This window comes from Scyliorhinus canicula, chromosome 3, assembly GCF_902713615.1.
Source record: "Scyliorhinus canicula chromosome 3, sScyCan1.1, whole genome shotgun sequence".
NCBI lineage: Eukaryota > Metazoa > Chordata > Chondrichthyes > Carcharhiniformes > Scyliorhinidae > Scyliorhinus > Scyliorhinus canicula.
In genome coordinates, this window is record NC_052148.1 from 251,559,807 (window position 1) to 251,586,403 (window position 26,597).

Below are 26,597 nucleotides of genomic sequence, written 5' to 3' on the forward strand. Positions count from 1 at the left end.
CATGATAATGCCATTATACAAGGCCATTACATTTCCTTTCAATGTGATTAAGTGGTGAGCTGCCTATATTCTAAACTTAGTTTTGGTAAATAAATCTGTTTCAAATTTATCAAAGCGAATCTTTAAAATACCAACATTTTCTCAGGCTGTTGGGGTAGTCCAGAATTCGATTTGTTTTTTGAGGGGGTTTTCTGATGTTCTGTGGTGAACGTATTGCAGTAACCATTCACCATATATGTAACTGTACCACGCTGTTGCCCATGAGGGCTCCACCTATGGACCATTGTAAGGTATTACCTGTGATGTATCATGTTGGTGCCTTTGTGGGCTCCGCCCCTGGCTCCTCCCCTTGAGGGGAGGTATAAAGAGCAGCTGCCCTGTAGGCGGCTCTCAGTAGCAGAGCAGACGCAGGCAGGCACTGTTCTAGTCGATTAAAGCCACTGTTCACTTCAACTCCTTGTTTTGTGTGAATTGATGGTTGCATCAATTTAATCGACTACAACACCACAATGGAATTGGCCCTCAAAACTGACCGACAGGAACTCTACCCGCAAGCTGCGGAGGCGAAAGCAATTTTTTTCGCACTGGCTCCGCTGTTTCGAGGCCTACCTCGCAGCCTACTACTCGCCTTCCGTCTCCGACGATCAGAAGCTGAGCCTCCTCCATGCCCGGGTGAGCCATCGAATCTCTGAATCTCTGTACAACTCGAGGAAGCTCCCACCTACACAGACGCGCTCACGATGTTGAAGCGCCTATATGTAAGGCCGGTGAATGAGGTGTACACGTGACATCTCCTCACTACGCACTACAGATTCATGTCCTGTACAATCTAGAAGTGGACAGTTGCTTGTCTAATGTTTATATAAATGTAGCAAGACCCAGGAAACAAACAAAAAACCCTTGCCAGTATAATCCGGCTGTCTGGAATATATCTTGCGCTATCTCATGATCTCATCTTGGATAGGCAGAGATACATTCTTATCAAGGCTACCTGGACGACAGTAATTGCAGATGTTGCTCTCCTCCCTCTTTAATGTTGAAGCAACCAAGACACTTTGTCCCAAGTAAAATCTCATTCTGAAGATTAACCCTTGCAAAGGACGATCACTTAGTTTGTGGTGAAACTCTTGAGACAGAATAATATCTTGCGCTGTTTTGTTGAGTACGAGCAGCTCAATTAGTCTGCGAAAGTCCATGCTCCTGGCCACAGAGTTGTTCATTACTTACACCACATCTTCAACCCGGACGTAATGGAGTTAATGCACCAACCCCAGAATGGCCCCTCGATATCTGCCACATACGATGTTTGGAATTGACTGGGCTGGTTGGTTTGATGATTGGTGTCAAATGCTTTGAATGATCTTTCACTCCAGTGAAACAGCAAAAGTATGGACGTCAAGGATTTCCTGAACAACCACATCTCCCACTTCCCTTGAGGTTCTGATATGAGGCAAACTACATATATGTGTTCTCTGCTGTTTCTGCAATTAACAGCGGACCTTCTCACCCTGTCTGTGTGCTGTGACCAGCAATACACACCCCCTCCTCTATGGTAATCTTGTCCAATCCAGTTTACTACCTCATGGTAAGATTGTATGTCCTTGATGTGGAGCAGAAGCAAAACTGATCTCCAACCCCCCTCCCCTCCCCTCCCCACTCTTTCCAAAGGACCATTATATCCTGAGTCCAGATGGGCCATGTCGCTCAGATGGAATATTTTGCAATGCTCAGTAGTCTGAATAAAGGTGAAAATAGAGTGTTAAACAGGCCTGAGATTACAACAATTAATCCTCACTCTACAACCGAAAAATAATAAGATCCTAAATACTGTACTTCAATATTCTTGAACTCTGTGTGAGCATTTCATCTTTACCTTTGTTGTGAAAGGTCCAGTATCACAAATCGCATTTGTTAAATTCATGATTTCCATTCATATCAACTGCTTCATCATTCCGGCCCCGTCCTGAGGTTTCAAGAATTTACACAGCGATGCACAATGTATATTTCCGTGCTCATTCCCCCAGTGTCTAACTGGGGAAACCATGATTTATAGCACCGCAAATCACTTTTATTCTTCTCACATTGATAGCAAGTTGCTGATGTGCAAAATTAATTTCATTTGGGTCTAACTTAGCAGTTCCCGTTTTGAAAAGAACCCAACCGGTATTCTCACTCTTTAACCTGAGCCACTTTAAAAGATATACCCATCATGTAATGGAATTCGATAAATCAGAGCTGTTCATCAGCTCATGTGGGGTCATTTACATTTGTACAATTCAATGCGACTTTCATCAGCTGCTTTTTTTTTCTGTTGATGGTGTTTGGAAACTGAAGCTATCAGCTGGAAAGATCCATCTGGTTTTGCTATTACAGTCTAGATTCTCTGCCACATCAGCAAACGCGGGAGTAACAATCTGTTTCCCCTGACATTATCACATCTTTGACTAATTGCCAATGAAGCTCAACCAGGAGGGGGTCTAAAAATAGGAACTAACTACGTAGTTTTCAGCCTGTCAAGCGTAGGGCGCGAAAACAAGTGATTTACCCCGTCCTCCAACTGGTCTTTAACAGGTCAGGCAAAACCTGACATTTGCACTCGGAAGCGCTGAGCACAATAACAGCTGATCAGGAGACACAATGGCTGTGGCCACTCGGCAGGTGTACGGGAACATTTCAACGTTTACCTTGTGCAGTTTTCAGTTCTGAAGGATTGAACATCATGCTTCTATTAGAAATTTCGAGAATTTATCTCCTATCGGTCAAACTGTTGAAAGGGTTGTGGGAACATTACGGCCTCCCCGAACAGGTGCTGGAATATGGCGACTAGGGGCTTTTCACAGTAACTTCATTGACGTCTACTTGTGACAATAAGGGATTATTATATTAACATTTGCCCTCTTTTTAAGTTATCGCAGAATTCCGCGGAACCTGGGAGATCAGTTTTGAAGTGACGTTTCTTGGCGGTTCAGTGAGGGTTCCAGTCCTTGTTCTCTCTCCGTGCCAGTGAAAGGTTCATCGTTTTGTCATTGCAATAACTGGAGAAACATTTCAATACAAAACCCATTTCTCAGTCAAGCATAATGGGAGAGTCCAGGGTTTGAGATTGCGCCGAATGCAGTGAAGTGAATTGGGCGAGTTTGACATTTCAGTTTTCCTGCTTTTATTCTGGTTGTTGGGGTTGGGGAGGGGGGAGAAATGTTATCTCTTGGTATCCAAGTTAAAGCTGAGGTGGCCCAGTTACACCTGTCATTATTTTGTGTTTTTCAAGGTCGCTGGTTGACAACTTGCGCAATTTTCAATCGCTTTGTAAGTTCATAAGGTATATAGAGGAAGACTCAGGCCATTTGGCCATCGAGATTGCTCCGTCATTTGATCATAGCTGATCTCATCCTGACCTTAACTCCACCGTCCTGCCCATTCTCCACAACCCTTCAACTCATTACCAATTACAAATCTGTCTAACTCCTTCTTAAAGTTACTCACAGTCCCAGCATTCACCCCACTCTGGGGTAGCGAATTTCACAGATTCACAGCCCCTTGGGAGAATTAGTTTCTTCTCAACTCCGTTGTAAAGATAGAATAAGTAAGTTAGAAAAGACAGCCGTCTCTCTCTGAGGTGGAAATATCATTGGTGAATTATGTGCGCACAGTACACCCACTTTTCAAGGCACAAACTTTGCAAGACATGTAGGGGGAGCCCTTGAGCTGTTTTCTTTTTCCTCCGCTTGGCACATTAAAAATGCATTTTCTGTAATGGGTGCGACCTTCTGAAAAAAGGTTGTTGCATTTTGAATTCTGCAAAATATTGCTATATTTAATTAATGCAATTTTATTAATATTTTAGCATGAGCTGCCAAAAAGAAATTTTGACAGCACAAATTCAGGCTGTCAGAGAATAATAGGGTTTCACGGTCGATGTTCACGTTATTTATGAAGGCCACCATCTCGACTTTGTCCCTCATCTGAGGTGAGTTGATCCTCAGGTTAAACCGCCACCAATCAGCTCTCCCCCTCAAAGGGAAAAGCAGCCTATGGTCATGTGGGACCATGGCGACTTTACCTTGCCTCAAATTACTTTAGCTGGGAGAGTTTTCTTCAATCTATCTTTCATGGCTACAAATTCCTCGAGATAATTGGTGATGAGTCAATTATCAGCGCACTCTGCCCTCCAGTAAAATTTGCCGAATAAATGGGAAATTAATATACAAGTCAGAAAGTCGTTATGAATGGGTGCAAAAGATGCTCGTGTCTCTTTGCTGTTTCAACACTGATATTAACTCATGGATATTCAACTGAAGTCGGGTACATTGGCAATAGTTTGCTTATCGGATTAAATCAAGTGATTCCTAACATAGAATCTGCCACTCCTTGACCTGATTTTGCGAACCTATGGCCTCGCACTCGGATGTTGCCGACTTAGACAAGGCCAGTATCTTGCCTTCCAGATTTGGAATTTTGTTTCCCTGATATTCTTTTTTCCCTTATTTTTATTCATGATCACGATGGACCAGAAATTTCTGGCAATGGATATCATTCATGCCAATAACCTTATGCAAACGTTCAAGGAAATAACCAGAGAAGGTGAGTTGTACCATTAGTCGTGTTGCACCATCATTTTCTGGTTGGTTTGCACCCTGCAATCATTGCTCTTGGAGAAGCTGGTGAAAGTTTGTTTCCATTGCTCATTGTGGCAGTCAATAGCAATTTGGAAATTTCCTGGGCTTTTACTTGTGCCGCAGCCAGTTCAGCTGCGCAGTAACATTGGAAGTGACCCTGATATTGATGTCCCTCATACTGTCCCTCACAGGATTCTCCACTGAGGTGGCCCCACAAAGGGAAAATGAATGCTGTGAAATCTCGCCTTTTCAGTCTGGCAATTGTTGCAGATTTTTAAAAATTCTTTTGAGTTTTGGCGGTGTTAAAAAAACAGTTTGCCGTCTGTTGGCGTTTCACTTTCAGGCCTCCTGCACCATGTTGAAGGAGCAACGCTCCGAAAGATAGTTATTCCAAATAAACCTGTTGGACTTTAACCTGGTGTTGTAAGACTTTTTACTGTTCTCCTGCAACATTGTAAACCTCTTTCTTGACTCCTTTGTCCTGTGCCACTCTCCCACCATGACTTGTCTCTCCTTTCTAAATATGGACATGGATGAATCCAGGATGGGGGACCAGGTCCACCCACTGCAGATGTAGCTGACGACTCCATTCTGCCTCGCCCACAGTGCAGCGCTGAATGGGTATAATCAAGCACACGAGGCAACTCTGCCTGCAATTAGACACACCAAAAACACTTCAGGTGTTTGGACAAGTCACGGGTCCCTGATTGTAACATTGTTCAACCGTACGAAATGATTTCTGGCAGAATAAACACTCAAAACTCCTCATAAACAGTAGCAATTTTAATACATGAGCTGCCTGCGACTGAGGAGCTACAAAGGTGAATAGGAGCAGGGGGAGGTTGACTCTGCATGCGGGTTGGGTGCTCTGCTCCCTTGCTCGTCCGTGTCTCTGGACCAGGTGTGAACAAGCTCTTGTGCCTTGGTGATGTCCTCCGAGTCCCACGTGTAAGTTGAGATCAAAGAATTGGTAAAGTGGGCACCTCCTGGTGCAGGTCCAAGACGACATTAGAGATGTGAGCTGCCTCTGTGAAGGGGTTGCTGCTGACTGTATCGGCAGAGGGTGGGCCTCAGCAGATGGATCCTGCTTTTTTCTGCGAGTGAAGAGTAGCCTGGTGGTAGAAGGGTGTCATCCTGTGAAATGCTGGCACCCCGATGGTCAGCAGAAAATCCTTTGGGAATCTCAAATGTTGCAGATAAAATAATCTTGGCCTCATTGCGCTAACACAAAATATTTACAGAGTCTGCGGTATTGGAACATCTTGTAGTGGCATCTTCTCACCATGAGGTGATGCTGGAGAGCTCAGGATCAAGAAACATTGCATCACTTTCTGTAACGATGTATGCTGCTTCATTAGCCGTCACAGTTAGATTTAACCCCTTTTACACCAGATCTCTTCACCCACCTTCCGCCCCCTTGCAATGGCTCTGGCTTTCCCCATTATACTTCCTTTCCCCTCAAGTCTCTGGTGTACATTTATTTTTTTATAGAGACAACTGCTATGGTGGTTCTATCCGACCGGGCCCTCTGCTCCTTAGGAGGACACAGGCGATTTGACTCCTGTGGGAGTTCTGTGTTGGGCAAAAAGAGAATCTGTGAATGACTCTGGTTCACCGGTCTGCAACAGTTGAGGGATCTGAAATTCAATTCATAAATCTAGAATATGAAGCTACTCTCTGCAGTGGTGACCACGACTAGCATTGATTGTCATAAAATCCTACCTGGTTCACTAGTGCCCTTCAGGGTGGGGAAGCTGCCATCCTCACCCCATCTGGCCCACTCTAGATCCACAGCAATGAGCTTGACTCTTCATGCTCTCTGCAATGGCCAAGCAAACCACGCAACTCAAGGGCAATTAGGGATGGGCAATAAATGCTGCCTATGTCAACTACACCTGCAACCCGTGACAGAACGAAGAAACAAAAAGTCTGGTAGTCATTTGGATCTAAGGATGACTGCAGTTTCTCTGGTCTGTTTGGTTGTGTAGATGACTGCTTCGACCGTGTAGGATGTTGCTATTGTGTGGCAGCTAGTGCACGTCTATTCCATCTCACCGTAGCGTTCTCTGTTTGAATGAAGTTGGACCACGGATGTGGGCCAGGATTCTCTGAAATCCCGGCCAAGTGTTGGCGCCGGCATCAACCGGCCTCCAGGCCCAGTCATTCTCCCCTTCTTCGGGGGCTAGAACGGCGCCAGAGTGCTGTGCGCTGCACCGGCGCTGAAAGCCGGTCCTACACAGCTGGCGCGGGTCCGCTCATGTGCGCCACGACCGGCGCGGGTCCGAGCTTTCGTGCCACGACCATCTCCGCGCTGGCCCGTGCGCAACATGGCAGAGCCCTACAGGGGCCCGGCGCGAAGGAACAATTGGCCATCCCCACCCCCGGAATTAGTGCACCCGCTGATTTGTTGCCTCCGAACACGGGCCTGGCCACCCGTGGAGGCCCCCCACCCAGAGTCGGCACCCCCTGCCCTCCCACCAGGACGCCCCCTGCAGCGTGAACGCCGAGGTTCCACCGGGTAGGACCATACGCGAACAAAGTCGTCGAGACTCGGCGGGCACTCTGCCCATCGAGCGCGCAGAATCGCGCTTTCAACGGCCCCTGACTGGCACCGTGGCGACCGCGCCGCCACTCTTGGTGCTGATTCTCTGGTCGCTGGAGAATGGGCGGCCCAGTGTCGGAGCAGCGTGGCGGGATTCGCGGCACCCCACCCCCCCTCGTCAATTCTCCAACCCGGCCCAGGCTCGGAGAATCCTGCCCGTGGTGTCTCTTCAGCCACTTGTCCATAATGAACTTGGTCTCTTTTCAAACTGGCTCTCCTGGTTGAAATCTTACTAATGCTTGCTTGCCTGTTTCTCACGGAGATGTGCAGACACTGACAATGCCAACTTTATTTTGAGATTAAATTAAGAATTAAGCATTGATTTACAGAGGTTTCAGAAAATTTAACTTAACTTCCAGTATCAATCCTCAATCCGAATTGAGGCATACGTTCTCAGGTTTTTAATTACACCATGTGGTGCATATATGAGATTAGCCTTGCCTGTGTCATGAATAAGGGGCGGAATTCTCTGACCCCCGGGAATCGGCGGGGGCGGGAATTGCGCTGCGCCGGTCGGCGGGCCCCTCGCGGCGATTCTCCGGCCCGCGATGGTCCGAAGTCCCGCTGTAGTCAGGCCAATCCCGCCGGCGAGAATCAAAGCACATCTGGTGCTGGCGGGAGCAGGCGGCGCAAGCGGGCCCCGGGTTCCTGGGGGGGGCGCGGGGCAATGTGACCCCGAGGGGTGCCCCCACGGTGGCCTGGTCCGCGATCGGGGCCCACCGATCGGCGGGCGGGCCTGTGCCGTGGGGGGCACTCTTTTTCTTCCGCCGCCGCCACGGCCTCCACCATGGCAGAGGCGGAAGAGACCCCCTCCATCGTGCATGCGTCGAGGTGACGTCAGCGACTGCTGACGCTCCGGCGCTTGCGCGGACTCATGCTAGCCAGCGAAGGTCTTTCGGCCAGCCGTTCGCCAACCACTCCGGCGCGGGCTTAGCCCCTAAAGGTGCGGAGTGGTTCTCACCACTCCGGCCTGCCGGGACTCCCCACCCCGCCGGGTAGGGGAGAATCCCGGCCGAGGTCTTTGATTCATCATTGAACTGGCAACACCTTAACCAATTCTGCCTTTCAACATATTTTGGGGTAAGTATTGTGTGAGATGAACAGAGGATGAAAATCAATGGCAAATGTTGCACACCATGCAGTTCTGGCAATTTCCAGCCACCCGTGTTTAGCTCAAATCAGCATCTGAAAACTACAACTGAGACAGCCGATGATCATTTATTACTAGCTCTCTGTAATTTTAGATTATTTAAGCAAATCTTTGACTCACTGTTTTGAAAGCAGTTGTTTGTCTGGCCTGTCCCGAGTCAAATCTTTAACTGAATTGTCTTTCCAGAGACTGAAAACTCAACACCTGATTCAGCCCCTGGCTCCTCCCATTAACTACATCATTATCTTACTGAAACTAAAGGATCATGAGGGCAAGGGGTGTTGGGGGGAGCGGCTAAGGGTCCTGGGATGGATGACCTTGCCTTTAATTAAAACTCAAGGCAAGGTTAAGTTAATAAAACCTTTAACATACATAGCCCAAAGCAGTGATGAAACAAACCTTTGAACACCCATGTAAAACAACACAACACACAGATTCTCTCAACGAGTAAATTTAATCCCGTTAATTCTCAGCGTTCTATCGCAGCTGTAGGGTCATCGAGATGGAACACTGAAAACTCACAATCTCTTAAGAACAGTTTGAGCACACACAGTAATCACATTCACACTTTCATAATTCCATGCATCACTAGAATTATGAGATACATACATCAAGCAAGCAAGGAAAAATAACTTAATGTACAAGACCAGATTACAGGGGTTGTTTTAACAAGCAATTAGTTTGCTGATACAAAAACAGCTCTTACTGACACACACAAGGGGTGGGATTCTCCGATCCCTGCCGGGTCGAAGAATCCCCGCGGGCGGTGTGAATCCTGCCCCGCCGCTCTGACTCCGGCTGCCACATTCTCCGGCGCCGGTTTTCGGGCGGGGATCACGCCACTCCAGTCGGGGGCCGTTGGCAGCGACCCTCACGGCAATTCTCCAGGCCCCGATGGGCCGAGCGGCCATCGGTTTCTGGCCAGTGCCGCCGGCGTGGATTGCACTTGGTCCCACATGGCAGGACCTGGCTGGTAGGCCAGCAGTTGCGGTCCTCGGGGGGGGGGGGGGGGAATCCGGCCCCGGGGAGGACCCCCCCCCCCCCCCCCCCCCCGGTGGCCTGGCCCGTGATCGGGACCCACCGATCTGCGGGCGTGCCTGTGCCGTGAGGGCACTCCTTCCTTTCGCCCCGGCCCCTGTAGGGCTCTGCCATGGCCGGAGCGGAGAAGACACCCCCTTGCGCATGCGCCAGAAATAGCCGGCCAGTCTGCGCATGCGCTAAACCACGCCGGCGGTTCTGCGCATGCGTTATCTCACGCAGTCCCTTTGGCGCCGGCTGGCTTGGCGCCAACCCCTCCGGCGCCGGCCTAGCCTCCGAAAGTGCGGAGAATTCCGCAACTTCAGGTTGGCCCAATGCCGTGGTTCGCGCCGATCTTGTCGCCGGGCCAATTTGCCGATTGCGGTGAATCCCGCCCATGGAATCCCATTTAGACAGGAAAAGGATTTACACTTCAGCAAAATACACAGATCCTCAAGTTATTTATTTATTTTCTTGTTGCCGTTTCACACAGCATCTGAACTATACTGCGGGCTATCAACCCCTTACTTTCTCCTAATTATCTTAAGCCTACTTCTGATGATGCACCTTCTCTACTGAGCAGCACTACACTCCATATGCTTCACCTGTTATCTTGTGTATATGTATTCACATTGTGTATCTATCGTATGTCCTATGCTTTTCATGTAGGGAATGATCTGTTTGGACTGTATGCAGAACAATACTTTTCACCGCGCCTCGGTACACGTGACAGTAAACCCAGATCGTTGTTGCCTTCGCCTCGTGGTCTAGCACACTGGGCTAAATCGCTGACTTTTAAAGCAGACGTGCAGGCCAGCAGCACGGTTCAATTCCCGTACCAGCCTTCTCGAACAGGCACCGGATTGTGGTGACTAGGGGCTTTTCACAGTAACTTCATTGAAGCCTACGCGTGACAATAAGTGATTTTCATTTCATTTCATTTCACCCGAAGGTGGGTCCTGTTAGGTTGGAGATCAACCTCTCCACCCTGTGCCCTGGCGTGGCGGGGGGACCTGCTGGAATTCTAGACTCTTGAGAAGGTCAAATTTGAACTGAGGGGAAGGATGGAGGGGTTCTACAATTCATGGGCGCTGTTCATTATGCACTTTCGAGAACTGGATTACATTAAACATGGGGGGGGGGGCGCTGGGAGGGTTGGGGAGGGGGGAGGGAGACTATATGTGTTAATGATGACTATGGGTGATTCCTGATTCCTTTTTGTCATTTGTTTGTGTTAACATGCGGGCTGCAGTTTGTGGGTTTTGTGGGAGGATTGGATTGTTGTTGTTTTATGTGGGATTGACATTACATTTCTGACTGATTATTGTTTATTGTTGGGTGTAAATTTGCGAGAAAAGGAGAAGAAAAATATTTTTTAATAAAGTTTGTAAGTTGCAGTAACTAAGACTTTATTTGGAATCATATTTTTGATTTCTACATTTGCCAACTTCAAAATTATTAGGGTCAAATTATTTCACTTACCCCACTTCACCTCCATAATGCATGTTCCTCACCCCCTTCCGCCCCCCTCAAAATATCTACAATTTCTATCCATTGTGACATTATTACCTGTTTCACATTTGATATTTAAGTTGATGACCTTGCCAATCACAGGTCAATTTCAAAGATCAACTTATTCTCTGATTCTATATTCCTGTCAATAATATTTTCCAGTTAAAATAAAAATGCTGCTGGCAATATATTCAGAATAATGCCTAGTTCCGATTAGCTTTGCTTTGACAAAACACCCCAGATCCTCAATACACATTGGGCGGGATTCTCCTAGCCTTGCGCCGGGCCGGAGAATCCCCGCGAATGGCCACTCCGCCCCGATGCCGGCATGCAATTCTCCGCAGTGTGGAAAATCGTCGCCATTGGCGCCGGGGTGGTTGTCGTGGCACCGGTCACGGGCCGCTCTACGCGGCCTGCCCGCTGATTCTCTGGCCCAGATAGGCCGACCGGCCATAGGAAAAGATCCAAGTCCCTGCGACGCTGTTCTAACCTGCTCTGGGCTGGCGGGACCTCGGCGAGTAAGGGTCGGGTGGCAGCCTGTGGGAGGCGAGGGGTGTCCGACCCCAGGGGGGGCCTCCGATGTGGCCTGGCCTGCGGTTGGTACCCACTTATTAGCGGGCCGGCCTCTCTGGCTGGGGACCTCCTTTCCTACACACCGGCCCCTGAAGCCCTGCGCCATGTTGCGTCGGGGCCGGCATGTTGAAGGAGGCCACTGCGCATGTGCGTGTTGGCGCCGGCGCCATTGCGCATGTCCTCGTGGGTGCCTGTGCGGCTGCGCATGCTCGGATCCCATGGCGCACAGTTCACGCCGGGACCTGCAGCTGGAGCAGCGCGAACCGCTCCAGTGCCGTGCTGGCCCCCTATAAGGGCCAGAATTAGATGTGGGAGCGGGCTGTTCATGCCGTCGCTTACGATGGCATGGACACTCCCGCCCATTATGTCGCGTTCTAAATAGTTACATGTTTTTAACTTGTGAATTACTCTGTGTGTTCCCATTTAGATTTGTAAATCTGTGATACACATGTGATCAATGGCTTTGAAATGTACGCTAATTAAACACTAACATATTGTAGCTAGCATATTCTGCATTTATTACTTTTGTAGTTAAAGATTAATTATTTAAAATCATAAGTTAGGAACACACAAGATGGCCAGTGAGTTTCTGACCATCTTTGCTGAGCAATCAAAACTAATCTCACTGCAGTACATTGTTTCCTCCTCCCAGCCCTGTATCTCTTTGCTTCACATGCCATTCTGAAAAGATGCAAGCTTTTGCAAAACACTCCATGTCCCAACAATGTAAATCCATTTCTCCTACCCACCTCAATCTTGTTGACAAATTTAAATTGACAGCTACTTTTATCACTGACTGCCCAATCACAGGAAATAGTTTTTCATTATTCCCCCTGAAGAAATCCTGCATAACTTTCAAAACCTCTCAAATGTCATCTTCTTTGGGTTCAGCGGAATCCCGGTATCTCTCGTTGCCATCATAATTATAGCTTCTCACAATATATTTTTTCATCCTGGCTCAATCAATTCTGAATGCTCATGGCCTTGATTTTTTTTCAAAAGGGATGCATGCCTGAATCTTCACGCGGCTTTATTTCTGCGTCCCTGTTTGTGAGGGTATGTGATATTGTTTCCAAATGGGATTGCACAGAGATAGTAGACAGAGATTTGTATTGCAATATGTATTTTAAATGTTTGAGGGAATGTTCTATCTAGAAATCTTGGGAGGGATTCTCCGACCCCCCTGGCCGGGGCGGAGAATCGCCGGGTGGGCGGCATGAATCCCGCCCCCGCCGGCTGCCAAATTCTCCCGGAGAATTGGCGGTGGTAGGAATCGCGCCGCGCCGATTGCCGGCCGCTGGCAGCGCCCCCCAGGCGATTCTCCAGCCCGCGATGGGCCGAGTGGCCACCCGTATTTCTCCGGTCTCGCCGGTGTAAATTAGAGTAGGTCCTTATGGGCGGGACCTGGCGGCACGGGCGGCCTCGGGGGGGCGTGGCGGGATCTGGCCCAAGGAGGTGTCCCTACGGTGGCCTGGCCCGTGATTGGGGCCCACCGATCCGCGGGCGGGTCTGCGCCATGGGGGCACTCTATTCCTCTGCGTCAGCTGCTATTGCTCCGCGATGGCTGATGCGGAGATGAACCCTCCCTTGTGCATGCGCTGGGATGGCGCTTCCGCGCATGCGCCAACTCGCGCCGGCCGGCAGAGGCCCTTCGGCACCGGTTGGCGTGGCGCCAAGCCCCTTCCCTGCCAGCTGGCGTGGCGCAAACCACTCCGGCTCCGGCCTAGCCCCTGAAGGTTGCGGTGTATTCGCACCTTTGGGGCGGCCTGACGCCGGAGTGGTTCACGCCACTCCTTCCTGCCGGAGTTGCCCGCTCCACCAATTCCTGCAGAATCCCGCCCCTTATGTCAGGTCCCTCATGCATGCGCTCACTCTCGCCCGTTTGCCCGTGCACATTCCCCCTCGCCAGCCCTCTCATGCTCGCGTTCCCCTCTCGCCTGCCAAATACGAACATCCACCTCAGGTAGCCTGGTGGCGCAGGGGTGCGTTTGCATGAAATGGGAAACCCCATTGACAGCAGTGGGATCCAGCCAGAGGCAGGCTGTCTCTGCCGCAAAACCGCACCGTGTGGGGTGGGGAGGGGGGGAGGGGGGGTGCTGGAAAATCCCGCCCTATGTCTCTGCAGTTGGAGGAGGAAGGGCAGCAACAGGATTGGAAGAGCCTCAGATTCTGGGTGAGATTTCTTGGCCCCCGCGAGGCCGTGGAGGGAGGGGTCCGCCGTTGGCCGATGGATCGAACTCTGCTCCCGCCGCTGTTAGTGCGATTTCCCATTGAATCCACCCCACGGAGTCGGGAAACCCGGTCCTGCCGCCGAAACACCTCTGCTGTGGAAGATCCCACCTGCTTGAATAGCCGGAAAATCTCACCCGCTGTCTCTCCTATACTCACCCCTGACCTCCCAGGTGGACTGTACCAGGACGAGCATTCTTGCATTTGTTTTTGACCCTGTCTTTCCTTTTTCCTTGGCCACTTGTGGCATCTCGGGAGTGAATCCGCCTGCCGCCTCCCCTCTGTATTTTGTACCCCAGTCACATGCCACGTGCAATACACGGGCCTTATTGGCTGGAAACTCATTGCTTTAGGGAATGATGTTGTTAGTTGGATGGAGGTAGAGAGCGGAAGAGGGGACGACTACATAAAGTGACGTGCAGCAATAATCCTCACAGAATTGAATCTCAAAAGTACTAAAGACACATAGGTTCCAGCAAATATCCAAAACACAGAAAGTAAAACGATTGACATATACAAATAGTTTGTAAGGCAAAACTTTTTACTTTTGAATTATCCATGTTTATTAAGAACTGGGATGATTGCCCGGCTATGATTAGTTGCATTCGGGAAAGCTGCAGAACCAGAACCACTTTCTAAATGTTGGCTATTATGAGTGACATACATTATTGATGAACAATAAACTTTGGTTATGAAATATTTAAAAATGCATTCTTACACTGGGTACCAGCAACTAATGCTTATCTTTTCCTCTTTAAATGCAGAATTCTTATTCCAAACGATATTGAATAAATATCTGGGATACGTCAACAATGTCTTAAATTTAATATAAAGCATTAAGCCTTAATTCAAATGTTAAAGACATGGAGGATATTTGATATCAACCTGCAATAAATTACAAGACCTTAAATAAATCAAGGTGATAAATTGCTAGTACCAAAGTTAAAATACATGTAATTCTAGTCTGATTGGTTAACCTTAAACCCACAAAGCTTCATTGTTAGTACATGTGCCCATCACGGGAATTTGTTTTATTTAGTTTTCATACCATTATCCCAACATGTATTTTGTTTCAATGTCTCTCCATTTGTAGTGATTTCTGATATCAAACCTACTGTATTAGTTTCCCAGTGAACTATATGTTGAGGACAATAGATACCTGAGAATCATTGCAAGGTAACAAAGGCAGACAGTGAGGGAGGACAAGAAAACTGTCAAAAGCGGCTTTGTCATTTTTAAACTCTTGCTTACACCAGAGTCTCAGTTTCTGCAGTTTTCTTTTACGCTTTATATGCCAGGATGTCTAGATTTGTTTAAATTCATAAATGCTGGATGCTACATCCCATGTATTGCCTCCCCCAATTGCCCTTGAGGTGGTGGTCTGCTGCCTTCTTCAACCGCTGCAGTCCATGCAGTGCAGGTACACCCACAGTGCTGTTAGGAAGGGAGTTCTGGGAATTTTGATCCAGTGACAGTGACAGAACGGCGATATAGTTTCAAGTCAGGATGGTGCGTGACTTTGTGGGGAACTTGAAGGTTGTTGTTGTCTTATGCATCTGTTGTCCTTGTCCTTCTAGGTGGTAGAGGTGAGTTTGGATGGTGCTGTCGAAGGAATCTTGGTGAGTTGCTGCACAGCATCTTATAGATGGCACACACTGCTGCCACTGTGGGTTGGTGGTGGAGAGATTGAATGTTGAAGATGGTGGATTGAATTGTTTTCTGGATGTCAAACAAGTAGGCTGTTTTGTCCTGGATGATGTCATGTTTCTTGAGGGCTGTTGGAGCTGCACTCACCCAGGCAAATGGAGAGTATTCGATCACACTCCTGAATTGTGCCTTGTCGCTGGTGTACAGACTTTGGGTTGTAAGAAGGTGAGCTACTTAACAAGTATGACAAATGCAATCACAGCACATGTACTGTTAATTTATTGGTTAGTCAGATAAAGTCAATATAAGTTAAAACGAGTACACCTCGGGCTTGAATATTTTGGCAACTACAATCTAAAGTTAAATGACCTTTTATTTTGCCCTATGGATTTATATTATAAAGGAGGAAGAAACATTATTTTATTTGTGTGTGTTTATGTACATATATATATATATATATATATATATAAAAATACAAATGAATTTATGTATATATTATATATATGAAATAGAGGGCAGTGCTGGGTTACTGAATTGAGTATTTTGCCAATGCTTTTCAAAAGAACAGGCTGTTAACAATGTTGCAGTAAAAATTGAAGTGGTCGACATTGTCGAGTTGGATACAAATAAAGAGGTATTTTCGAGGTTGGTAGTGGTCAAAATAGAAGTGGTATCTGATCCAAGCGAAATGAGTCTGTGGGAAGTATTGGTGGAAATTCCAGAAGCTCTGGTCACAATCTTCCATGTCTCCTCACAAATGGAAGTAGGGCCAGAGGGCTGGAAGGTTGCAAATATTGAACTCTCTGTTTGAAACAAAGGGGAAGAGGGATGAACCCAGTAACTATAGGCCTGTTAGCCTAATGTATGTGATGGGGAACTGTTTGAGACACTAATTCCGGATAAAGTTAATTGTCAATGGTATGTGTGCATACCACTGAATATAAAGGTGGAATGAAAGGGTCATGTACCCAATCAAACATGTTTCCTGGATTGTACATATATAACTTGCAGTCTTGTGGATTGTGCATTATCTGTCTTTTCCCTGAAGAGAGGCAAACAACCAGCTGACCAACCACCAGTAGAAGCCCTAAGGAGATAAACTTCTGTGAAATTACTTTTCAACTCTCAAAAGGAAATTGAATTCTGAGATTTAATACTGCCCTATTGAATTCTGAGCAGCTGCACCCACAGAAGCCTTTGTGTTTTGTAACAAATCTGATTTATGTGTAATACACGTGCAGCCGGCAAACCTTTTTAAATCAACTTCTGAGCACGACATCATTCTGTAATTTCAATCTCACTGCAAAAGTGTAATTAAAATAAATCAGCTGTCACTTTCCATGCATACTATTGCTCTGTTCTTCAGTCGGCTATGTAAGGCAAAGAATATGTTCCATCTTCATTTATATTAGGTTGCTGCTATTCTTTCACAAAGTACATTCTCCGGATACAACCACAGGTTACACAGACACAATCCATCAACATGCAACTGAGTTCTAACACAATTCAGATAGATATAGTGTTTAAAAGCAACTTACACCCCCATGTCTTATTTCCTTCCAAGAAACCTAAGGTCTCAAGAATGGCCCTTTGTGCGTGTTGTTTGCTGGTGACATGAATTATTTAATCTTCAACATTACAAAATACGTTTTCCACCTTTTTTCGCCCTATTTGATTTAATTTTTCTGCATGGTTAAGCTATTGAGACTCTCAATAGTTAACTTCCAGTAATTCTAATGCCTCACAGAATGTGACTATAGTTCTGACTTAGGAAAGGGTTGACTGATATAATTTTGTACGTTTATTATTGATTGTTCGCCTTGGTTTCGAAGAACATTTTACAATGACCTTGAGCATCTCGTGGTTTCATTCTGTGGAGGCTTGCGTGGTTATGCAGTTCCTGTGCAGAAGGGAGGGTTCATTGCTGTACCATTTGTTGTACAAGGGGATAAGCTAAAGTGGCTCGCGCATTTGTCTCTATACAAGTGTCATTCTTTAAAAGGTCTGAAAGAAATGGTTGAAAAGATTGTAGCATTGCTTTTAATGCTGGATAGTATCTGCAGTCCTTTGCCTCTATCACTGAAATTTAGGTAAAGATACATTGTTGAAAAATGGACTTACGCTTGAACATGCGTTAGGAAAAATCTAATTTGTTTTACATGTTGGACTCTTGCTTTCTTTTTGAACCATAATGCCCGTTGAAATAAAAGGATCTTTAGCACATTTGCTTTTGACACCGCCTTAAGTGTCAGCATTCATCATTCCTCCCTCCTCCCGCTCCCCAACCTGGCTCAGCGAAGTGACAGGCCTGAAATAAATGGGCATTAAACTATGTTTTGAAAATTATAAAAAGTACCAGTTGCCAGTTTTAGACTTTCCAAAATGATGGTGTTGGTCAAAGGTCACTTGATCAATAGTTGTCTCCAGAAGTGCCTTCTGCAAATGTGTGTGAGATATTGATGAATTGGCACTATGCATTAAGTCAAAGGAATTTCTGTGTAGCATTTATTAGATTTTTGTGGAAAACAATAAAGGATACCTGAGGGAATATTTTGAATTGTAACTTCATTTTCTGAAACATATCCAACATTTGTTTTATTGTTCTAATCTATTTAAATGCACCAAGATTTTTGTTAAGCAAAAACTTATTGATATTATGTTTTGTTAACTCGTTATATATTGAATGCAGTATAATAAAAGAAAAGCTTTTTGTCACAGCAGAATCCAGAGGCAACAAATAAAGGGTCTAATTATTCAGTTAGGTGCAGGACCAAAAGATGCTACTTGCGTTATCAAGTATCATTGAAATTTTCCAGCAAGAGGCTTTTGGTCTACTCAGTTATGCTGATTCTCTGATGCATATTATCCACTTGTTCCATTGCCCAGTTACATTTCCCAGGATCATTAATATATCTAGGATTTGTAAGTTTAGAAATCTTGTTATCTTTACTCAGCTGGGAGCACTCATTCCTCCGTGTCAGAGGGCTGTGCGTTCAAATGCCATTATGGACTTGAGCACGTAATCAGTACAGTACCGATGGACAACTGCATTATCCGCATGGTAACACAGTGGTTAGCACCGTTGCTTCACAGCGGCAGGGTCCCAGGTTCGACTCCTGGCTTGGGTCACTGTCTGTGCGGAGTCTGCACGTTCGCCCCGTGTCTGCGTGGGTTTCCTCCGGGTGCTCCAGTTTCGTCCCCCAAGCCCCAAAAGACGTGCTTGTTGGGTGAATTGGACGTTCTGAATTCTCCCTCTGTGTACCCGAACAGGCGCCAGAGTGTGGCGACTAGGGGCTTTTCACAGTAACTTCATTGCAGCGTTAATGTCAGCCTACTGTGACGTTAATAAAGATTATTATAAAAGAAGGGCCTAAGTTTTCAGATGGAATGCTACATTGAAGCATCGACTGCTTGCTCAGACAGTGACACTGGAAAGAACATGAGGGAGGCGTGACTAACATTCCTCCTGCAAAATTGAATTATTTTGTCATTCAATTCTATTCATGGGACTTTACCATGTGGTAATTGGCTGCTGCACTTCGGAAACGATCCATTTGTTGTAGAGTACTTGGGGCATCCTGAGAATGTAATGCGATGCTTCCTAAATTATGCAATTTTGTTTTTTATCTCTCCGCTCCTCCCTCTCTCTGCAATTGACAGAAAGATAATTTATAAGTGGATATCTGTAGCTTTGATGCTGTGCTCATTCTCCTTCCCTGCCTCACAACCAATTTTTGACCTGAAGGTCATCCTTGCAAATACACAGTGTTTGCATATGAAGGCCAATGTCTCTTAATGCCCCTCGAGTCTTTGCACCTCCTGTGGTCTGTCAACCATTTGGAGTTCAGTTCCAGCTCCTTCCCATTTTCAATTCCAGCTTTGATTGCATTTGAGGCTGTCATGCTGCTGTTGACTTATGTGTCGCTCCACCTCACTCATAAATACTGCCATTCAAAGTAGTAATCGTCCCAACTCATTTCTGTTCAACTGTGAATCTTTTTTAACCTCAAAATTCCATTGATTTTTAAAATTGTGACATTGCCATTCATAAGTGAGGGCAGAGCAACAATATCGCGCTTTCTGTATGAAAACTAACAACAAAAACAACATAATAAATAATTAAGGCAATGCAGCTCGGAACTCTGTTCTCTTTGGCTGTAACCTTGTGACCATTTTGAATCTTTAGGGAATATTCAATGATCACTTTAGATCTTTGGCCCTTTGAAACATTTAATATACATTCACTTGCACTATATTATATATTTAAATTAGACACAACCCTTACAGTAATAATAACACTTAACTATGAGAAGGATGTTTGGCTAACAGGAGCCCATTTTCTTGCTTTATTCAACTCCATTTGTCACCAGTTTTCTTAAAAGGCCCTAACTCCACTGCACAATCTTCTATGAATAACAATAACCTGTACCAGACCTTTTAATAAACAGTCGGGGACCTTGAACTGAACCTTGGCACACCCTACTGGTAATCAGACCCCATTGGGAAATGACCTTGTTTAAAATCACCCTTTACTTATAATCCTTTTAAGATAATTTGTGATTCATCTTTTATGCATGTGTATAATCTCAGCGCAGTCCCTCATCAAAACCTTTTTAGAGATCCATCTGTTTAAAATCAAATTTATTATATTCCCTTACAACCGTTCTGGAATCCTCCGATTCTGATATTGATTTGGTTCCAAGCCATCCTATTGTTCACTATTTGACATCAGTCTATTGGATATTTCAGCTGTCTCTCTAGTTGCATCATAAAACTTGGGTATAATTGCTTGTGGATGAAGGCTAACAGTGCAAGTTTATAATCTGTATAAATTGTAACCCTCAAATTCAGTTCACCGTAAACAACTTTAGATAAAATTATCATGATGCGCAAAAGTGCACTAACCTCACCATAGCTAGTCTGTATGTGGGCAAGTGGGGAAGGGCAGAAATATCTGCAGAAAGATTTAGATATGCCTGGAAGAAGGACCAAACTCTGGCACTTAGTATTTACCCGAGTGGAAACCTGGTGTTTAGGCAGTGCCACCAACATCAACTACACCTCAGCATCACGTGGAACCGAACTGAAATCACTTGAGAGTTAAAAAGGATCTTTGTGTCGTCATTCACAGTTCTCTTGAGGCTCATTACCAATGTGGAGGAGCCATTGGCAGAACAAATGAGGTTTTAGGTTGCATTAGCCGAGAAATTGAATAGCAAACAAAGCATACTGTTCTCTCTTTGTATGCGACCTTTGTCAGAGAGCAGTGGTGCATTATTGTATCCATTGATGGTTTGCCTGTATTTCCTTTGGAAGGAATTCCAGTTTAAGCAGCCTCAGTTACTCGGGCTTAAAACACTGGATCTATTCACCATAAAGATTAGTAGAATTAGTAGATTAGTTGATTTGATTTGAGGTAAATAATAGATAAAGGACCAGATTGTATCATTTTGACAGATTAATTTATTTTGATAGCGGAAGATTGGAGGTGCATGTGTATGTGTGCCTACATTAAAAAGAAGGTGGTTCTTTTCCCAGAGGAAACACATCTATGGAATAAGTTGTTGACTTGTACAACCAACAAAACAGCTGAGCCACTCTTCCAGGCTGGGGCAGGAATAGCATTTTATATTAAGGTAGGTGAAATGTAATAGCAGTCGTAGTGGTGGTCTGCCTACAGGCAGGTCCTTGGCGCAATTTTCCATGCCTCACAGTCTTGCACTTTCCTCCTTTGTTTCTTGTTGGAGCCTCCCATTTTCAACTTCAAGGCGTCCAATATAATTCTCTTTCTCCCTCTTGGGCCTACATTCCTCTAATCTCCTGTCAGTCATCTCCTTCAGCAAGTCCTCGTGCCTTAGAATGGGTGGAATCTAATCTTGCTGCCTTTTTGTGGTGTTATCCACGAACAGTCCTTCCTCTTCCTCCATCCTGAGAACTTCATCATTGCTCTTGTGACCCGCACCATCCCCCTCCAGAGCCACATTTCACATCCTTTGAGACTTTGGATGTCTGCTTTTCTCAAGGTCAGCGCTTCAGCCCTAGACAGCAAGACAGTCCATGTCACGGTCCTGATAATTCGTAATCCTCACGTCATTAATGAAAATGAAATGAAATGAAAATCGCTTATTTAGAATTTAGAACAGTACAGCACAGAACAGGCCCTTCGGCCCTCGATGTTGTGCCGAGCAAAGATCACCCTACTCAAACTCACGTATCCACCCTATACCCGTAACCCAACAACTCCCCCTTAACCTTACTTTTTAGGACACTACGGGCAATTTAGCATGGCCAATCCACCTAACCCGCACATCTTTGGACTGTGGGAGGAAACCGGAGCACCCGGAGGAAACCCACGCACACACGCAAACATTATTGTCACGAGTAGGCTTCAATGAAGTTACTGTGAAAAGCCTCTAGTCGCCACATTCCGGCGCCTATCCGGGGAGGCTGGTACGGGAATCGAACCGTGCTGCTGGCCTGCTTGGTCTGCTTTAAAAGCCAGCGATTTAGCCCAGTGGATAGCTAAACCAGCCATTTCTATGCTGAGTAAATTTTTATATTTGGAGAATGAATAGAAAATGTAATGATGAGCTAAGAGATACAGAGCAGGCAAGGAAGACTCAGCAGACACACTTTCTTGAGGTGTGCTCGACTAGTTTCAATTATCAGAAGATGATGGAGAGGGATTTTCCAGATTTTTAAAATCAAAATTAATTTTTGTTCTGCTTTGTTTCCCCTCTCTCGAAAGATTACATGGCTATGTTGGTTGTCTCTTCACACAGAACAGTTTTGACAGACACCATTCTCTCCTACCTGTCATTTTAGTTATGCTTGTTTGCTCAATTATTATAGCTCCGTGTAGTGAAGGGCCTTTACTGGGCATGTATTTTCATTTGTTGACTGGTGGATCACAGGCTGTGGTTTTGCTATCACACCTCTAAGCACCCGAGACATTCAAGGTTCTCGCTCCAATGTATTTAAGTCTCCTTTGCTTGGGTTTTCTAGATGAACCAACCATTTTCTTGCTTCAACATGCATCAGAACTTGCAACAGATTCCTGAGAAAGCATCAACTATGAAACTAGAAAATAAAATCCGAATGCATGCAAAATAGCTGTAAAGACTTAATTAATATGGATAACCTGCATGAAGATCAAGCACTGACTGTATAGCCTGGGAGCAGAATTGAGATTTAAAAATTACTCGTACATGACATTGAAAATGGTAAAAGAATCTTTTGTGTCTTCTGAGTACATTTGTAATGGGTTTGTTTAACAATATATTTGCCTTCACACCTACGTTAGTGGCCAGATTCTCAGTTGGGTGGGGAGGCACTTTGCGGTGTGTGAATGACACTTGCGTGAATTGGAGGATATCCTTTTTTTTGTCTGCTGTATTCCCAACCCTGCATATTTCCTCTGGCCATTTTGTGAGTCGGGGATGCCGCATGTGCGAAAGGAACACCTGCCCCCACTGAGATTGGGTCCCCTAATTTAAAAGGGCAACGAAAATCAAATTTCCTCTGCCCCATTTCCGTGCAATGGTGAAGGGTTTTGGAAGCCCATTATAAGTATACCAGATTTGAGAGTTCATGAAGAAAATGAAAACCCTGCTGAGGAATCGGAAGTGTAAAATATTTTGACACCTTAAGATGCCACGACTAGGTCCTGCATTGTAATGTATGCATTTTTAATGCAGTGATTCAATATAGAGACCTGCCCTGAAAAGATAAGATACTGACCTGCGTTGTGTAATTGTTCCCATGCATTGCAGTACTTACCCAATGGAGAAAGTGCCATAATGTATGACAAAAATGTTTTACAAAAATGACTACTACTGCCATCATGTTTTTCTGCTCTGATTTGGTTTTTGGTCCAGTGTCAATGATGGTGAGTTTGAATTCTGAGTTTCCTTAAATTGTTAGATGTTCAACGTTTTCCCAATAATTGTAAAATAATTCCCATTGCTATTGCATGACTTTTGAGAACTGCAAATAGTGCAGACTGGGTGAATGGCTATGGAGGATACATGGGGGACATAGAGGTGTTATAGAATCTAGGAGGGGAGGAAATAAGAGTCTCTGAGGGGGTGTGGGGTGATGAAGGTTGAGGTGGAATGGAATGGCATGTGGGGTGAGGGGAGGTCTGTGTGTTTGTTGGGATCTGCGCTGCTGTGTTGGAGAACCAAGGCCAGCCCTCTAACTAGCCATCCCTCTACACTCCATTGTGGCTCAAAATATATCGTGAACCCAACTCCTGTGTGAAAAGACAACAAACATTATAAAGTCACACATGGCTTGAGTATGAATTTTGCTAGCCTTGGAACTGTACACATCAGGTTTTCCTGAACCCAGATGTAAGCTTGGGCCTATGAATTAAACAAAACCTTGAGCTGGATTTTTCTGTCAATGGTCACCACAGTGCTTGCTACTGACCTTGAAGAAAGCAGCCCAGCAAGATCTAATGATCCCTGTGGCATAGACTTTTATTTTTCCGACAGCAGCTTAAATGTCAAGTCAAGGTGATCTCCTAGTGTGTGGCGGGAGGGGTGTGTGGATTTTCTCAAACAGTGCACCCTCTGAAAGAGCCTTGAATCTGATTCTGGATTTCCGTGTTAATCTGCACATGTGTGGGCTCTTGAGGTTCCTGTCAGTTACAGCGGAGTGATAACAATGAACACTGATACCTTTGCAGTCATTATGACAGCAAAATCTGGACGCTTGTTACAGATGAGAAGCTCTGTATGGCTTTTAGTGCATAATGGAGACATAAGCAATTTCAGAACTACTCAAAAAAAGAGATGTGCTGTTGAAGCACTCATCAGGACAGACACAAGAATACCAAATTTAAAATGAATGCAACACAAAAGCCTCCTTTTTGAGTAATATGACCAAACGACTATTCATTATCATCTTATTATGTAAAGAAAATTATGTATGTGACTTCCAATAATGAAGTTTTTAATTTACAAAAATGAAAATCCAGAATTTTAGTTTTATCCATTCCCATAATCACCAAAGAAGAATTTCATGATGGTGGATTTGGAATTTTTTAAATGCAAAATATACATAACAATAATAATAATCTTTATTGTCACAAGTAGGCTTACAATGAAGTTACTGTGAAAAGGTCCCAGTCGCCACATTCTGTTCGGGAGAATTCAATGTACAATACAGCCTGTTCATCGCACCAAATCTTGTCTGTGGCTCCTCCTGTGCTACTTAAACTCGCATCTCTGCCACCATGTTGTGTTTCGATGTCTGCATCACACAAACTCACCAGTCTCTCACAGGACTGGTAAACTATACATAGATTCCATTTATCTGAAGATACACTGGATGGTTCAGCAGACGGACCAACCTTATGGATTCAGTAGCCATTACTCATCGGGACACCATAGTTTCAACTCCTACACCCACTTTTACTGGTCACGTGCTACTTTATATCTAGGTTACTTGCTTATTTTCACATTCCCATGATGAGATAGCACAACATAGTGAGTGGGCAACAAGGTGGCCAATGGAGTTTAATGAGGGAAAGTGTGAGGTTATTCACTTCAGTCGTGGGAATAGCAAAGCAAATATTTTTTTTAAGTTGTGGGGCTGGATTCTCCTCTGTCAGGATTCTCTATTATGCCGGCAGTGCACCATGCCCGGGGATTTCCCGACGGAAACCCCATTGGCCGGCTGGCATGACGGAGAATCCTGCTGCTGGTGGGGGGGAGCTCTAGAAAACTGATGTAGCGGGGTGGAGAATCCCGCCCTTGATGCTTGAAAATGATAATGGTCAGGGAGACATCCTGTTTCTTGAAGGAGGACACCCATGTTTGCGTGCAGGTACAGCAACTAATCAGGAAAACAGATTGCATCATGGCCTTTATTGCAAGAGGATTGGAGTACAAGAATAAGTAAGTCTTGCGACAGTTGTACAGGGCTTAGGTGAGACTACACCTGGAATACTGTGTGCAGTTCTGGTCTCCATATTTAAGGAAGGATGGACTTGGGGGGCAGTACAGCAGATGTTCATTTATGTGTTCTCTGGGATGGGTGTCTGGGTAAATTTGGCTTGTATTCTCTGGAGTTTAGAAGATTGAGAGGTGATCTCATCCTTTAGACCATAAGTAAGATTGTATACCCTCACCATAGGGTAGTTAAAAAGAGTATTTAAAGCAGTGCAGACTTGTGTTGCGACACCCCGGGCTAGGGCGCGGTGAACTCTGACCCCCCCCTGTACGGAGTTGCAACGTAAGTGAATTAATCAATACTTTTTTTAAGGTTCTGAGATCTTTGGCCCGAGACTGCTCCAATGACATACAGCCATCAGAATTGTAAGTAAAAATACAACAACTGTTTATTTCTAACAAGCAAATAGTTAAAACATACAATAATTGAAATAGAATAATGGCCTGCTAATCTATTACTTTCCCTATTGTCCGTCCCACCCTCTACCCAAACACACACAAGACAGACCTCCACAGAGGAAGGGAAAGGGGTAAAATGATAGGGATTAAAATGGCAGACAGAGAGATATGTTATTGTCGCTGATGTTGAAGTCTTTGTAGCTGGCTATCTTCCCAGGGCACGGAGCGTTGAAAACCACCAGTTGGATTGGATCTTCTGGCATGTGCATTCAGTCAGAACTCACAGTTATCAACCTCACTGAGGCAAGAGTAGAGTTCTACAATTATCAGAATTTAAAAGGAGATTTTCAAATCAGCCAGCCTGCCTGCAGCCGGTGCTGGTCTGAATCATGTTGTAGATTTAACTGGCTGTGGAGAGAGAAAGGCCTTCACTTCAAAATCTTAGAGAGGTCATCAGGAGAGAGAGAGAGAAATGAGGACTGTGGCTCTCCAAGCCTCTTAATCAAAAAGTGATCTCCATTCTACAAAATCGAGCCTGTCTGACTTCGGCAGAACATTCCGGAACACCGCCACCAATCATCATCGAGAGCCAGCCAGGTCCCGGGAAATCAAAGTAGCTGATTGGCTGCTAGCCAAGTCCATTAAAATATATCATTGGGCCAGACCAAATAGCACGTGTGCCGGGGGGGGTCAGTAATCGACAAGATACAAAAGTTATAACAGCCAAAAGAACAAAAAAAGGAAATACACGAGGGAAATCAGGTTTAAATAGGAGGATCCTTACACTTGTCTGAGGACAAGGGGGAAGCTGAAACAAATCAGTTCAAACAGCTTTTTGAATACATTCAGCCAGAGTCTACAGGGGTTCTAACAGGAGCCAGATCAGTCCTGGA

General features: G+C 45.4%; 1 protein-coding gene across 4 annotated transcripts in view; it reads left to right on the forward strand.

Annotated features, from left to right (window-relative positions):
- The window catches only part of LOC119963430 (serine/threonine-protein phosphatase 2A 55 kDa regulatory subunit B gamma isoform), a 341,572-nt gene that overhangs the window by 43,070 nt on the left and 271,905 nt on the right, over positions 1–26,597 (forward strand). Inside the window, exon 1 of one of the 4 annotated variants that reach the window (XM_038792543.1) lies at positions 25,635–25,671. The exons of the other annotated variants lie outside the window; for them this stretch is intronic. Within the exon in view, the coding sequence (XP_038648471.1) occupies positions 25,650–25,671 (22 nt within the window). The 5' untranslated portion in view covers positions 25,635–25,649. Of the gene's footprint in view, positions 1–25,634; positions 25,672–26,597 lie in introns of those variants that run through there. 4 annotated transcript variants of the gene reach the window in all.